Source organism: Anolis carolinensis, chromosome 3, assembly GCF_035594765.1.
Source record: "Anolis carolinensis isolate JA03-04 chromosome 3, rAnoCar3.1.pri, whole genome shotgun sequence".
NCBI classification, from domain to species: Eukaryota; Metazoa; Chordata; class Lepidosauria; order Squamata; family Dactyloidae; genus Anolis; species Anolis carolinensis.
In genome coordinates this window covers 186227268-186242772 of record NC_085843.1, presented here as the reverse complement: position 1 = coordinate 186242772, position 15505 = coordinate 186227268, and the positions used below count along the sequence as shown (strand labels likewise).

The following is a 15505-nucleotide window of genomic DNA, read 5'->3' as shown; positions in this document are numbered from 1 at the left end:
CCTAGTAGTTTCCGACCTGTGGTCTGTGGACCACCAGTGGCCCCCAAGAACTAAAATATGGTCCGCGGCCTCATTGTTACTACAGCATTGCAACAAGAGCAACTGGTCCCGCAAAACCTTCTTATAGTGCTGAGGTAATGGGGATGTTGGGAGGGGAGAGGCTGACTACCAACGAAAGGCACGACAACAAGCCTCCTGACTGCTGCTTCTCCTCCTCCATCCATCCCCCTTAGCGGAGCCGTTCCATGTGGCGCCTAGAAGCGGGAGCACCTTGGTGACTTCGTTTTTAGGCCTGTTCCTGGGGTTATTTGGGGTGCTGATTCAGAAAATTGCATTGGATAGACCACATCAACTCTAGAGTATTAAATATAGTTTAACGACTACTGGATAGCATATGTTCTGTATCCGAAACTAGAGCTGATGTGATCTATCCAATGCAATTTTCTGAATCAGCACCCCAAATAACCAAACCGAATCTAAAGTTGACCAAAAACTTATTCATTACCCTTTTGGTACCAATGCTGGAGAGTGTTCCCTGGTCAAAGTGGTCCCTGGTCAAAAAAAGGTTGGGAACCACTGGCATAACCAAGGCAGGAAAATAAAAATTCAAATTGAGGAAAAATAACCTTAGTTGTATGTTTCTATAAATGTCCAAATATAAGTCTTCATGCTATGCAAATAAGATGTCTATGAAACAAATGAATTTAATGTTTAGACTTGGATCCCATATCCAAGATATTGTATTACGTATATATATTCAAATATTCCAAAATTGGAAAAGTTGCAAATACGGAATGTTTCTGTTCCCAAGCATTTTGGATAAGAGATTTTCAACCTGTATTATATCTCCAACAATTTTCTGATTTAGAAAGCCTCTTCTTGAATAAAAGCTATGGCAACCAATGGACCCAAAAGAGCCATTTCTGAGATAAAAGACCTAGTTGGATATCTATGCCCATTCTAGTTATAGATTTTTAAACTGATTGCCCATTAATAAGTCATAACTAGACCAGTGTGTGTCCCATTTATGTACAACACCATGTTGACTTAAAAGAGGATTGAAAATCTATACCAATTGCAAGAAAATGACTGTGTTGTGGTTTTTAAGCAATCTCTGCCAAATCGAATGATTGTCAAAATGTTAATTGATCTTCTTAGAAGGCCCATGCTTTTCTATCCGACAAGATTCATGGAGTGGAAGTGGCAGGATTCTTAAATGGGAGTGACCATGTTCTCCTGCAAATTGTATTACAGAAAGACTAGACTAGAAAAAAGCTGCTTTCAGTAAATGTGAGGAAATACTTAATCCACAATGCTAGACCTGTAATTTGAAGACCTTCCACTAAACAAGCAAGGATTGATTCCCTTTTCCACAGATGAGTATTGCAGTATTGGTTAAAACTCCCTTCCCTGTGTACTGCGGTCTTAGTTAAACAAAGAGTTTATTGTGTGTCATTGTGGTATTGTGTGTATTATGGTATTGTGTGTCAACCCATAGTGAACCCCATGGTTTTCATTGAGTTTTCTTAGGCACTGAATAATCAGACATGGTTCACTCACTCCTTTCTCTGAATTGCAGCTTATAGCACCTGGTATTTGTCAATAGTATTCTAGCCAAGTACTAACCAAGCTTGGTCCTTCTTAGCTCCAAGATCATATACCATCTGGTGCCTTTATGTCATTTGGGACCTTTCCTGATACTACTTTAATGAAAAACTGACATGATTCCTATTGAGTCATCTAGTATCTTATGTAGTTCAGCCCTTTGACTTTGAGCTGTCTTCTTTTAACTTCTGTGTTGTATCTTTAGTGCAATATAGACAATACATAGTAGTACTTGTATTGTTAATACTATTAATTTTGAGAGTCACAGAAGTTGTTAGATCTTACAATGGGCCCATATGGTGCAACACAGACCCCTTTGGAATCAGCGCTGTGCGGAAGGGCAGGCTTTGACCTGGAAGGCCAGGATCTCTGGCATTTGATCTCTGTAGAGAGCCATGGCCTCCACGCACACACTGTAGGTGATGGGCCTGTGCCATCCCCCATCTCTCCCCCCCCCCCCCCACTGTCACCAGTGGCTTGATTAGTGGATTTGCTGGGATTAATCATCCTGGTTTGTAACCTTGGCAGAGATCCAGAATAGCCCAAGCTGTCGTCATAGAGACAACTCAGCTTTGGCTGATGCATTTAAGTGACATCCTCTTGAAGTGGAAAATGCAGCACGTCAGCTCCCTACCCTGGCACTATGTGGAGCAGTCCCAAGTCATGCTTCACAAGGGAAAGTGCTGAAAGCCTGTTGCTGTATCCCTTTTCAGATCGCTTGAAATTCGCTTCCATCCAGGTGCCTACTACCAGGACTTTTCCTAGGATCTGCTATAATAAGACAGAGCATGGTAGCCACTTCAGGCAGAAGATTTTAGCTTTAATGAAAGGGCCATTATTTGAATTATTCTAGATGTATTTTTACTGCAAGAAAGAAGAAATTGGGGACTTTCTTGTCCAGATGCCAAAATAATTCAGTTGGCCCTTTTATTTAAGGAGGGTTTTTTTTTCTCCTTCAAATTGTTGGGAATCACCCTGGACTACTCAAGTTTCTAGAAATGTGATTCCCTCCTAGGGCTTTGACATAACTTCCCCAATTTGGCCTTTGGAATGTTTATGGCCCTAGAGAAGAAGCGACCCACCAGGCTTGGTCACCATTCCAGCTTCCTGCTTTGTTCCAGAGAGGATGCACCTCTGTCCTCTATTAGTCAAAATGTAGCTATCTATACCTTTGTTATTTTAATCCGTCTATGTGTATTAGAACAGGATAGATTACATAGTTAGCTCCAAACCTTTTCTATCCATCAATGGATTTCTTTTTACCTCAATAAATGCTTTTAAACTTTAAAGCTAACTTTGCATCCCTTTGCCTTCCTGATGACACAGAGGCCTTCCAAACTCACACCGCATAAGTCTCAAGTCTCACCGCTGCTGCAATTTTTACTCTGCTATTTTAATGGGAATTTACCTCATAAAGAGGGTGATTAGAGCTTAACGGCTCGTCCATTCCCAACACAAATCATCTGCTTTGTGTGTTTCTGTCCTCTGTGTAGTTCTTTAGTGCTCCCTTTGGGGTTAGCAAGTGGCAGAAGGATGGACAACTTCATACATGGAGCTGATTGCAAGATAAAATAAAAGTCTTGGTGTTTTGATTTTTAGGCCTGGGATTATTTGGGGCACTGGTTCAGAAAATTGCATTGGATAGACCACATCAGCTCTGGTTACTTAGATAAGGTTATCATGATTTCTTATGGGCAAGCAGGTGAAAACTCGTATATGGCATATGTTCGACATCTGAAAACGAGAACTGGGGAAAATTGTGCCATTTTTGGAATCAGCAGGTCAGATATACTCAGAAACAGGTCTAGCATTTGAGGCACGAAAATGTGTGTTAGCAAGTGTTGTGCTAGTAGACCTCAAGGATTTCCATGCAGCAGAGCTTCCATTCTTCACTGTTACTCATTGTTCTCACCTCTGCTGCTTTTATGGTGAGTGTATTTCAACAAGGTGGAGTGCTGATCTAGACCATTAAGTTTAACAATAACTATATTGTAGACTGTAGATACGATACCTCTACATCTCTATATGTCATCTTGCTTTCGTTCGATAAGGATGTCATTGGCAACAGTACACATAACTCCTTTTTCTTTTGTCCACCACCCTCGGCAGACATATCTTTGGTGATGAATAAACAGTGCACAATACCCTTTAGATGTAAATAGGTTTCAAGTTTTTCTTACATATGCCGTGGGCTTTTAGTTTTTGTTGTAACACAGAGAACAATTGTATGCACATAACCAGCCATCCAACCCTTTAAAAATAAAACAGATGGTCCCCCGTGATTCACGATGAGTAACATGCAAATAACCCAGTGTTTAGATCAGTTTTGAAAGTTCAGAAAAATGGAGGATGTGTATATATCTACTTGCTCTGATAACACTATAAGATATTTACTATACAGTGATGCCCCATCCTTTCTTAACTTGTACTGCTTTTACGAGTTATTTTCTCTTTGAAAATGTCTTTCAGACAAAAACATTCTTTTCTTCTATGTTGTCGAAGGCTTTCATGGCCAGATCACAGGGTTGTTGTATGTTTTCCGGGCTATATGGCCATGTTCTAGAAGTATTCTCTCCTGACGTTTTGTCCACATCTCTGAGGTACCTCACAACCTCTGAGGATGCCTGCCATAGATGTGGGTGAAACGTCAGGAAAGAATACTTCTGGAACATGGCCATACAGCCCGGAAAACATACAACAACCCCATTCTTGTCTTCTATTGTAACATCTTTGTAATTAAGCAGACCAGACCAGAAGTTGTGTGTGATAGTCTTATCAATTTCACAGCTCTGTTAACATGTATGGGACTAACAAAAGCAACTCCTATTACAATGCCATAAAAATAATTTTCTTCATTGGGACTTTTTCTTTTTTCCTTGCCTTTATTATGTATTATAGTAATCAAAACTAGTAGCATAATGTAGTTCACCCTATTACTCTGTGGAAATAGTTTTTTTGAGTACACCCCCTGTCGCACCATACCTGCTTACTCTGTATGGTTGGTTGTCCTAAACACAGAGAATGCATATTCTGTGGTGCTTGTGCCGTCGCGCCTGGGGCTGTACTCTTAGTGAAAGAGGCATGGACCAGGGGTTAGGTCTTTCCCCAGGGGATTGCTTCTTGCCCTCCTTTAGGGAAACTGGAACTCCCAAGGACCAAAACACTGTAGATAACTCAAAAACTGGGTTTATTGTTCACAAAGGGGGTAAAAGAAAATATACATTACAGTCTTTGATTGTTTAAGTCCGTGGAGCTTTTCCAGATCCCTCTTTCTCAGGTTGTGAATGCCGGAGCAAACTCAGCCTCAGTCCAATGACCTATATCTGAAGACAGAGTCTTCCTCTGTTGCCAAAGGACTGATGTGAAGGCGCTTGAGACTCCTCAACGTTGTTCAGGTTGGCCCTGAACATGAAGTGTGAGTCCCAAGGGTAAGAACCTCAGAATTGGTGCTGAGAGGTAATTTTTCAAGGGCTTTCAGAGCCAAGTCTCTCTCTCACGTCCATCTGATAGAGAGCTTGCTGGTGGAATGAAAAGGAGGAAACACAGTCCTATTCCAGGAAGAGGTGGAGCCAAACAATTTAGCTGAGTGAGCAATATAACAGGTACAAACAACATTGATTGACAGATATAAATAACCAATCCAACTACATTTACAGGGTAAAGGCAAAATCAGGAATGACACAATTCAAATCTTGCAACTTACAGATCCACATATAGATGGCGCCACTCGCGACGTCACAGTGCTCATGGTTCCAAAATGATTGTCTTCCAACTTTCCTATCCCAGATAGAAATAACATATTTACTCAAGTATAGTGCATCATAAATTGTAATGCATACTTTAATTTTGAAGGTGCACATTAGAAAAAAATGCTGTTGAATTTAATGCACCATTTTCCCTTGCCTGTCAGCCAATCCGCCTGCTTCAGAACTGCCAAATGGCAAAGGGACACCGCACCACTCAAAGGATGGCAAATGATACCAGTCGGGAGGCCATTCCCCCTTCGGGCTAAGGCTGGCTTGATAGAGGGGCACAAGCAGGTTTACATGTGCAGTTCTAATGCAGCATCAAATTTAATGCACACCTCACTTTGTGCTATGTAATTTACTCAACAAAGGTGCACATTAGATTTGAGTGAATATGGTAATTGTTATCTTCGGTTCTATCAAAGCCACACTTGGGTCCATGTCCTTAGAAGGACAGAATAACAGGCAACTCTGGTCTCACTAGCAGCTCCATCTTTGGGTCTCCTGGTATGCAACTTCCAGTTTTCAAGAGAGTGGGGTGGTTTAAAGATGTGCATCCCTGATGTTTATTTCCCCTCTAGAGATGAAGAAGAACTGCGCAAGTCCCTTTCAGAATTGGCAGACCCCAACCCAAAGTCCATCAAACGCATCAGCAGCTGCAGCAACCCTTTCCTGGACTTCTCACAGGATCCCAGCATTGCTACATACAAATATGGCATCCTGGTGCGCAAGAGCCATGCTGAGCCAGACTGCAAAAAAAGTATGTGGGGCAGTAGTGATGTGTGTGTATATCGGGAGTGGGGCAAGGGGAGAGCATTGACTAAAACCATCAGTCTTTCCTGCTGTTCTCTGTAGGCTGGGATTAGCTAACCTTAGGCAGTAACCAACAGGATGGTTTAGTTTTGCCTGCGAGGAGGTGTTTTGCTGGGCAGTCTTTAACGTTGTTCAGAATTATCTCTTGACCAGAAACATGCTTCCTCTTAAATAATTAGACTTCCTTGAGGTAGTCAGAGAGCTTGAGAAAAAAAAACCACAAATAATTAAACCTGCTGTGTCCCTCATTTTTAGAAAACCTATCACCCTTGTTTTTTTAGATGTGAGACGATTTTTCCAGCACCCACAAATGCATAGTTCAGGCATCCTCCAACTGCGCCCTCCAGCTGTTTAGGACTCTTAACTCCCAGAAACCCTATCCAGCTTGTTCAATGATCAGGAATTCTAGGAGTTGGAGACCCAAACAATTGGATGGCTGCAGGTTAAGGATGACTGGTAACATAGCATGTCCATAAAAGCCCGAAGATCTTATGTGGCAGGAAAAGATGCTGCAACTGCAGAAATGGCTATTGACCACTGTAGAGATTATCTGTGATCTGGCTCACCCTAGCAGACACCTATCTTCTGCATGTGTCCTTAACTATCATAAAAACTCCCTACCATATTACCAACTCCTCTGGGGAGCCCCCGGTGGCACAGTGGGTTAAACCCATGTGCCGGCAAGATTGATGACCGATAGCGGTTCGAATCTGGGGGAAGCAGGTTGAGCTCCCTTTGTCAGCTCCAGCTCTCTATATGGGGACATGAGAGAAGCCTTCCACAGGACGGTAAAACATCAAACATCCGGGCGTCCCCTGGGCAACATCCTTGCAGACAGCCAATTCTCTCACATCAGAAGCAACTTGCAGTTTCTCAAGTTGCTTCTGACACGAGATAAAAAACAACTCTGCACTCACTGAGCCAATGCACAATTTGAATTATCCTCTGCATGACACTTGTTCATTTTAGCACTGACACCCCCCTTCTCTTCCCTAACTGTTCAAAACGGGGTACAAATGACCACTTGAATTTTTTTGAAATGCAGTGGTTTGTGGCCCTTACAATCCACACAGCACAATTCTCAAAAAATGCTGGATGATTTATCCAATTGTTACTACTAATGTAGATTCAGTGAGAGCTCTGTTGACAAGCAGTTGTCATTATAAGCTTCATTTTTGCTTAGCCAAGCCTTTCTGCATCCACATACCCCTCATTGGTCCCTGGCCCAGTGAATGGGCACCACATAAATAAATGGTTCTCACCTCACACTCCTTCTCTCACTCACTCACACACACACTCCACTATTACCAAATCCACACAGTTTTCTCTCCATACATTAAGGAATCATAGCAAGCTGATGATCCAGAATGAGAAGATATATAATGAGAGAAGACATGACACTGAGTGGGCAGCAAAGGAAAGGATAAGAAAGATTTTAATTTTGTTTTTGGCCATATCCACCCCTGACTTGCAGCCTCAAGAGAGTTACATAGAAAAGGGTTCTCTGTTTCTGGGCAAAAGCATTCCACATTAGCACTATGGTTAGCTTTTTCTTGCAGACTGTACTGTAGGAACTGATTTATTTTTTCAGCCCGAGAAGGGAAAGTAGTGCATTCAGCACAATTTTTTCTGTATTTCTGGAGGAAAGGAAATTCGGTGTCTTCTCACAGCCTGTGTAGCTTTCTCCACATCAAACCTGTACCCATCTTCCATGTTAGCAATAGCACTAGGCTGGGAAGTAGGAAGACAAGTCTTGAGATGGGTACAATTGCAGCAGAAATTGTCTGGTTGAGAACACAGAGCTGGACAACTTCCCAGATTCACAAATGATGAAAGCTGTAGGAGTGTTCAGTGTGCACCATCTCCTTTATTAACTGAAGGGTAAATAAAAACTGACTCAGCGTGAAGTCACCAGCATAGATTTTGTTCTGGGAGAGTAAAGCTTCTGCCCACTTTCTGCTTTATGCAGAGCCACATGTCACTTGTAAGAAGGCCTATGGCCAACACCAATCGATGCAAGCATCCTGCATAGTAAAGGCACTGAGTCCAGTGCAATGTAGGAACACAAAAAGAGCTACACTCTGGTTCAGCCCTATCTATTTTAGCCTTCTGTTCCAAAAGAGGCTATCCAGCTACTTCAGGGAAGACAGCAAAAAGGAGCAATAACACCGTTATGTCTATGTTCTGCAGTAAATAGTGTTGAGAGACATACATTCTCTGATGTTAGTGTATGGACAACATTATATACTTTTGTGTCAGTGGGTACAGAAATTGCAAATGAAATCTATATGATGCCAAGTACAAGAACAAAGGGGGCAGCTTTCAAAAGTTGCACAGAATTGTTCAGGGACAATAGATGTCATTTCAGATTCCTTGTTTTGGGACATTGCATCACTGCTTGCTAAGGTCCTTTATTTCTCACCGCAAGCAATTTCTAGTAAGATTGCAATGTTTTACTGGTTATGAGTGCACCATTTTCAAGAAGGGCATTGGGAAGGTTATATGGAGGGGGAGGGTTGCTAGTAAGCCTGGAGGGATCAGCTGAGCTCATCTGCCAGGTGACAGCCTTCTCCCTTTAATATTCACTCCCCCCATTTTTTTCCTGGTGTAGGTTTTAAATTGTGCTTTCAACTTAACAACATCAATCATGGCTGGTGTTAGTTGTTGACACCATAATTAAAAATGGGTTGGGAACCACATCGTTTGCATGATTCGAAAGTTTCTTTCTTTCCCCATTGAATGCAGTTACAGCGTTCACTCATTTATCCCTGAAAAAAATCCCCCCCTAATTCCAGTTTGTGAATGCCTCCCTGATCTGATTAGATCCTGCCTGTATGTGTTGTATCTGCTGTTGAGTCCAATTTACCTGCTGTGCCTGCTTCCTCCAAGCAGCAAGCACAGAGCGGCATCCACAGTCATGCCTTCGAAGGCAGGCAGCCATGACCAGACTGCAGCCCTGTCCTGGCTCCATTCTTCATTTCAGGCACTACCTCCCATCACCACCCCATATGCAAAACACATCTCTTAGCCCTGCCACAGCCTTTACCTGGGAGCTACGGTGGTGTAGTAAACCCTAGTACCAACTGAACTGCTGACCTGAAGATCTGAAAGTCGGTGGTTCGAATCTGCTAGATGGAGTGAGCTCCCATCTGTCAGCCCCAGCTTCCCATGTGGGGGACATGAGAAAAGCCTCCCACAGGATTATAACACATCCGGGCGTCCCCTGGGCAACGTCTCTGTAGATGGCTGATTCCTTCACACCAGAAGCGACTTGCTTTATATTCTCAATTTGCGTCTGACACAATTTTTTTAAAGCTGTTTATTGACTGTCTCTTTTGCTTTGACAGCCCCAAGAGGAAAGAGGGGTTGGAAGACTTTCCATGGAATCCTGAAGGGAATGATCCTCTATTTGCAAAAGGTACAAAGCCTCCCCCCCCCTGAAAGTGGGACCAAACCTCCCTGATTTCACATAGTCTGCAAAATTAAGAGCATCTGGAAACATACTTGTGCATGGATTGTTATGCTTCCAATATAACTAAGAGATCAATCCTGACTTAGTCAGACCTTGTGTAATGCATTTGAAGCCAGTGGCATTTGAAGTTATTAATGAGTAAGGAAAGTTCCTTGATATAATTAGATCTACTCTTAAGTGTGAATGCAATCCATCGTTATCATCATGAAACCGAACTCTTGACTAAGAAATGTGGGGCACTAAACAAAAAGGAGACAAGAAATTGAGATGCTTTGGGCACAAGTCAATAGCAGCAATGGAGCCCCTGATGGCGTAGTGGACTAAAGCCAGTTGAAGACTTGAAGGTTGGGTTGCTGACCTGAAAGCTGCCAGGTTCGAATCCCACCCGGGGAGAGCACAGATGAGCTCCCTCTATCAGCTCCAGCTCCATGTGGGGACATGAGAAGCCTCCCACAAGGATGGTAAAAACATCAAAACATCTGGGCGTCCCCTGGGCAACGTCCTTGCAGACGGCCAATTCTCTCACTCCAGAAGTGACTCAAGTTGCTCCTGACACGAAAAAAAAGCAGCAGTGGGTCATTAAAAATGGAGCAGTGCTATTTCCTACTTCTCTAATACACATATTTTGAGGCATTTCTGATTCTTCCTGATTCTTTTAATCCAGAATCAGGAATCAGTGTCTTAATATACTTTATGATGGGTCTGCATGTAATTTTAACTATTTCATTCATTTTGTACAAGGACACATATTTCCCCATGCTCAAATGTTTTCTTTGCTTTCCACGGTTCAGGACTTCTTCACAAACTGAGCTGCTTGCCTTGCCACTGCAAACTGGCATCTTTGCAGAGCCATAAAGAAACCGCCTAACGGAATTTGAGTGTTAGGGAGCAACTACCACTTATATTTAATCCCGCAGCTATTGGCTCACATAGCCATGTCTGTATGATGGAAGCCACAGGGGAGCAAGGAATGGCAGGAACAAATTCTGTTTCAGTCTGTCACACCGGAGAAATGATGCTGACCCCAGTCACTGCTAGCCGAGGGAAAGAACAGGAACAGGAGGTGCCAAAGCTCCCAAGTGGCAGGTGGTGTGATGAGGAAACATGAGTAACACTCTGAGGGTGGCCTAGCAAAGCAGCCACTGAAGAAGTCACATTTGTATCAAGAGAGTTCCCTCCCTGGAAGACTAATAGTGCTGGAAACAAACCAGGGACAGATAACTGCCCACCCTTCTAATAACCAAATAAGTAGTCAGTATCTGGCAATCCATAGAGAGCCTGCCTTGGCAGAGAGCTGGAAAATAAATTATTGTACTCCTCTTCCCACACACCTTAAAATAGAAATCTTTCTCGCTTTGTAATGAGCCTTGTAGCATAAAATGGCAAGGGCAGGGAGATGAGGAATCTATAACACACATGTTTCCGTGGAAATTAGCTGGACTTGTGTAATCATGTGATTTGAAATATAGGAGTTAAACACAGAAAAGGGATGGAAGAACGGGGAGTTAGCAATAGTGGATGAGAAATTCTTCTCATCGAATCTCTGATTTCTCAAGCCTTTGGCAGAATTGCCTACCTATTTTCTGAATTGCCTTCATTATGTGAATGTGAAATCATAAACTAAAAAATTGACAAAGATCTCTTCACACTTTACAATTGAAACAATTTTCACGAAGTCAGTATTACTTTCTGAAATTAATCTTTGTGGGCCATTTGGAGATCCTCATGTTTGTTTGTTTTTTTCTAGTGCAGAAGTATACATAGTCCCAGTCTCCATTCCTAGAAGTCTTCTTGTGTTATAGCATTCTCAAAAACACAGTTGATAACCTGTTCAGCAGTTAAAACACTGAAAACCTGACTTGTGATATCGGAAATGTTGGGAATTCACATTTGTGGTTATGAATGATAAAATACAATCCACAGGACTGCCTTTATAGCCTAGCTGCAGCCCAATCAAAGCATTTCTGAAACATCGGGAAATGATGTCTGCAGCCACTCCTGTTCTCGAGGTGCCATAGGAGATATAGTTGTGGCAGGACCCCCAGGGGGTTCTCTAGCTCCTTCTTCTCAAGCCCGGAACAAGCTGTGGACCATCCTCTCCTAATGCTCTGATTTCCGGCACCCAGAAATGTAATCAGATGCTGCCAGGCTGAAAAGATAGGTTGCTGGCCCGGGGTGGGGGGGGGGGTGCATGTTCAGTCTGATGATGGAACTCTGTAACTGTAGTTAGAATCATGATACAGAATCTCTGTCTAGGATTCTTCAAGACACCAGCCTAAGTGAGAGGTGAGGAAAGACTCCTGCCTCACATGCATAACATCTACTCACATTTCAGGAGGAATATAAGCCTGGTAAAGCCCTGGCAGAGGAAGACCTTAAGAATGCCATTAGTATCCATCACTCCTTGGCCACCCAAGCGTCAGATTACAGCAAAAGACCCAACGTATTCTACCTCAGGACAGCTGACTGGAGAGTCTTCCTATTCCAGGCTCCGTAAGTATTGGGGCTTAGCACCTATATGGAATTGCAAGACTTGGAAATCTTTTACCGTTTGATTGGCCATCCCATTTTTAGATTATTCTTAGTTGGGCTCTCCATATTTCTCTTGTTGTCATATTTAGCCATTCTTTCAGGACATTTGGATTTGTCTCTTGGTCCACTCTGCACCACCTGTCCTCAGCAGAAATGGTTCAGTGTTTGTTTCACCATTACCCCTAGCTGACTTTAAAAGGATGCAGGAGCATTTTAAGTTAAGAATTACTGTATATAGTCATACCTAAGTCTAGAAATTTTAGTCAAACTATTGATTCAAAAATCCTGGGTCAATTTATCCACAGGGCAGTATAAGTATAATAATAATATACTTTATTTATATTCCGAAGAGACTCATGGCGGATTACAGAACACAAATACGGCAAACATTCAGTGCCATTATACAATTAACAAGGACAGACAATACATAAACAGAGATTTCATCAATTTCCTGCATTTGGAGGCTATGCTCGACTCTGGCCAATTTGGGGTGGGGGGGTGGGGTGCTGTCGCTTCATCTTCCAAGTCAGGGAGCCTTGCTGTCCTTAGATATACTCTCAATCAAATCGCCAAGGGTGCCTTTTATTACTTCCCTGCTTAAAGCGGTATCTATTTATCTACTCACATTTGTTTTAGATCTGCTAGGTGGGCTGGGAGCTGGGGCTGATGGCAGGTGCTCACCCCAACCCGGGCTTGAACTGCCAACCTTTCAATTGGCAGGATTTTCAGCAGCTATCAGTTCAGCCCCCTGTGCTAAACCTGGCCCCTTAAGTATAGTACAGGCAGTCCCCAAGTTACAAACATCCAACTTACATCCAGGGGTGAAACAACAGGAAGTGAGAAAAATCTACCTCTTGGAAAGGAAATTCATTCCTGGAAAAGTTATCATGGGGAAAAGGTGTCTCCACTGAAGCTTTCTCATCAATCCATGTTCCTACAACAAGTCAGTTTTCAAAATCCAGTTATCACAGGGACAGAAAGTGCAGTGAAATCTTCTGAACAGGGATACAGGCAGCAAAACAACCACCTTCCCTATGCTATCCAAAGGTGATATATATCTGCCGTTATACTTTAAAAATGTACCTATTCTAACTTACAAATTCAGCTTAAGAACAAACATACAGAGCCTATCTTGTTCACAACTTGGGACTGTCTGCGCCTTAATTCTTATTTTAAAAGGGAAACATCCACTTCTTTGAGTAGAATGACAAAAAGCAAAAGCTTACTTTGTCCCGAAAGAACCTAAAAGACCCACCAACTCCCTCTACTCCCTTCATTGCAGCAGTTCTGCCTTTCTAAATGGCTGGGTATAAAAATGGCTTTTCCCCTTATCCCTAGGGTGGCCCTCAGCTTATCCCTGGGTCATATCAAACATCCATAATTGTGGACCTCAACTTATACATGAGGTTGACTTGTACATGAGTATGTAAGGTACTTGGCCTTTGCCTATGCTTCTAACTTGCTTTATGTTGAAGAACAGCCAACAATTAGTAGTTTCTGTCAAGATGTACATGGCACACAGTTCCCTCCCTTTTCAAATATACTTGTATGAAGGTTGGGCTATACTATATCTGATTGCTCTGCCCCATTCTCTTCCCAAAAATGTTCCTCCGCTTAGCAGGCACAGTAGTCTCAGAATAGCGATTAGTCAAGGAGAACCACTGCGCTCACACAAAGGGGTTGTGGTGCTTCAGACTACTGTCTCCTTTGTTTTGTGTCAGATTAGTGATTAGCTGGCAGCAGCTGCCCTGGAAATACCACAGTTCACTTAATTGGGATACAGATACATGCCAGAGAACTCCTCCTCTTTGAATGCTTTTTCCTATATATAAAACTTGGAATCAAGAGTTGTCGTAAAACATTTATTTACCTGGAGAATTGTGTGTTTCATTCCTCCTGCTTCTTCCTTCAGCAACATAGAACAAATGCATTCCTGGATCACACGGATCAATGTGGTAGCAGCCATGTTCTCTGCGCCCCCATTTCCAGCTGCCATTGGGTCCCAAAAGAAGTTCAGCCGCCCACTGTTGCCCAGCTCCATCACACGACTGTCTCAAGTAAGTGGAGCCCCTGTCCTGTGCAATGCTATATACTATGCTACATTTTGTATAGCATCATGAGATTTTGGAGAGAAAAGTAACATCACTGATAGGTTTAAAAGGGAAGGAAAATGTTATGTGGTGTTATCTTCAGGATGCAACAATTTCTTTCTGCAGAGGTTTCCATTGATTATAGATAACTTCTTTACATGCAAGTGGCATGTAGTTCACAAAAGCTTAAAGCAGAAGTAAACTGAAAGTTGACCCCTTTTCATTTCTTTTTATAGTGAGATTAACCAAATTGTCTGATGGGACTGCAACTGAAAATAGGGAAGGGAGGTTATAGCACTTTTGTCAGTGAGGAAGGGTGAAGGGAAAAAGATTAAACTGTCCTTGTAACTGTGCAGAAATTTATTCAGGAAGACTCAGTACAGTGAGAGAGATGTTGTAGTAGTTGAGCATTGGACTACAACTCTGGAGACCAGTTCAAATCCCCACTTGTCCATGGAAACAAACTCACTTGAGGGCTCTTGACCAAGCCACATTATCTGAGTCTCAGAAGACAGTAAAGGCAACCTTCTGTAAACAAATCTTTCCCCCAATAAACCAGATAGGATTGTTTTCAGAATCATAGTTAGAAGAGACCACTAGAGCCACCCAGTAAATTGGAAATGACTTGAAAGAACACAATAACCAATTCAGAGAGAACACAGGTTTAAAAAATGAGTCACATACAACTCAATGAAAAAAGCAAATGATAAAGAGCATGTCGTCAGCTCCCAACCTTTCAGAAAAGTGGATGAAAGCAGCCTAATATGACAGGATATTGACAGGATAACACAGCTTGTGATTTTTTTTAATACAGCTTTGCCAAGTGATATAATTCATTTCCTTTCCACAGGAGGAGCAAGTGAAGAACCATGAGACCAAATTCAAAGCTATGGCAGCCGAACTGCTAGAGCACCGCTCTTCCCTACCTGAGAAGAAAGTGAAGGGCAAAGAGTATGAAGAACTGAAGCAGAAGGAGGAGTATCTGATATTTGAGGTCAGTGTAATGGGGAGCCAGACCTATTCCTTTACAGAATTTGCCAAGCTATAGTAGAGATGCATGGTAGGAAGTTTGCAGAAAGGAAAATGAATTAGAACTACAGGCAGCCCCAAGCTAAAAACAACTCATAGTTAAGAATGGGGATGAAACATCAGGAAGTGAGAGAAATCTACCCCTAGGAAGGGAAATTCACTCCTGAAAGAGTTATCATTGGGAAAAGGTCTCCACTGAAGCATTATCACCGATCCAT

At 42.4% G+C, this 15505-nt stretch overlaps 1 protein-coding gene across 3 annotated transcripts in view; it reads left to right on the top strand.

The window, feature by feature from the left end:
- Nucleotides 1–15505, top strand: part of psd (pleckstrin and Sec7 domain containing) — a 128872-nt gene that overhangs the window by 110886 nt on the left and 2481 nt on the right. For all 3 annotated transcript variants that reach the window (XM_008114227.3, XM_008114224.3, XM_008114225.3), the window contains 5 exons: nucleotides 5933–6111; nucleotides 9512–9582; nucleotides 11972–12129; nucleotides 14081–14225; nucleotides 15109–15252. In XM_008114227.3, coding sequence (XP_008112434.2) covers nucleotides 5933–6111; nucleotides 9512–9582; nucleotides 11972–12129; nucleotides 14081–14225; nucleotides 15109–15252 — 697 coding nt within the window. The remainder of the gene's footprint in view (nucleotides 1–5932; nucleotides 6112–9511; nucleotides 9583–11971; nucleotides 12130–14080; nucleotides 14226–15108; nucleotides 15253–15505) is intronic.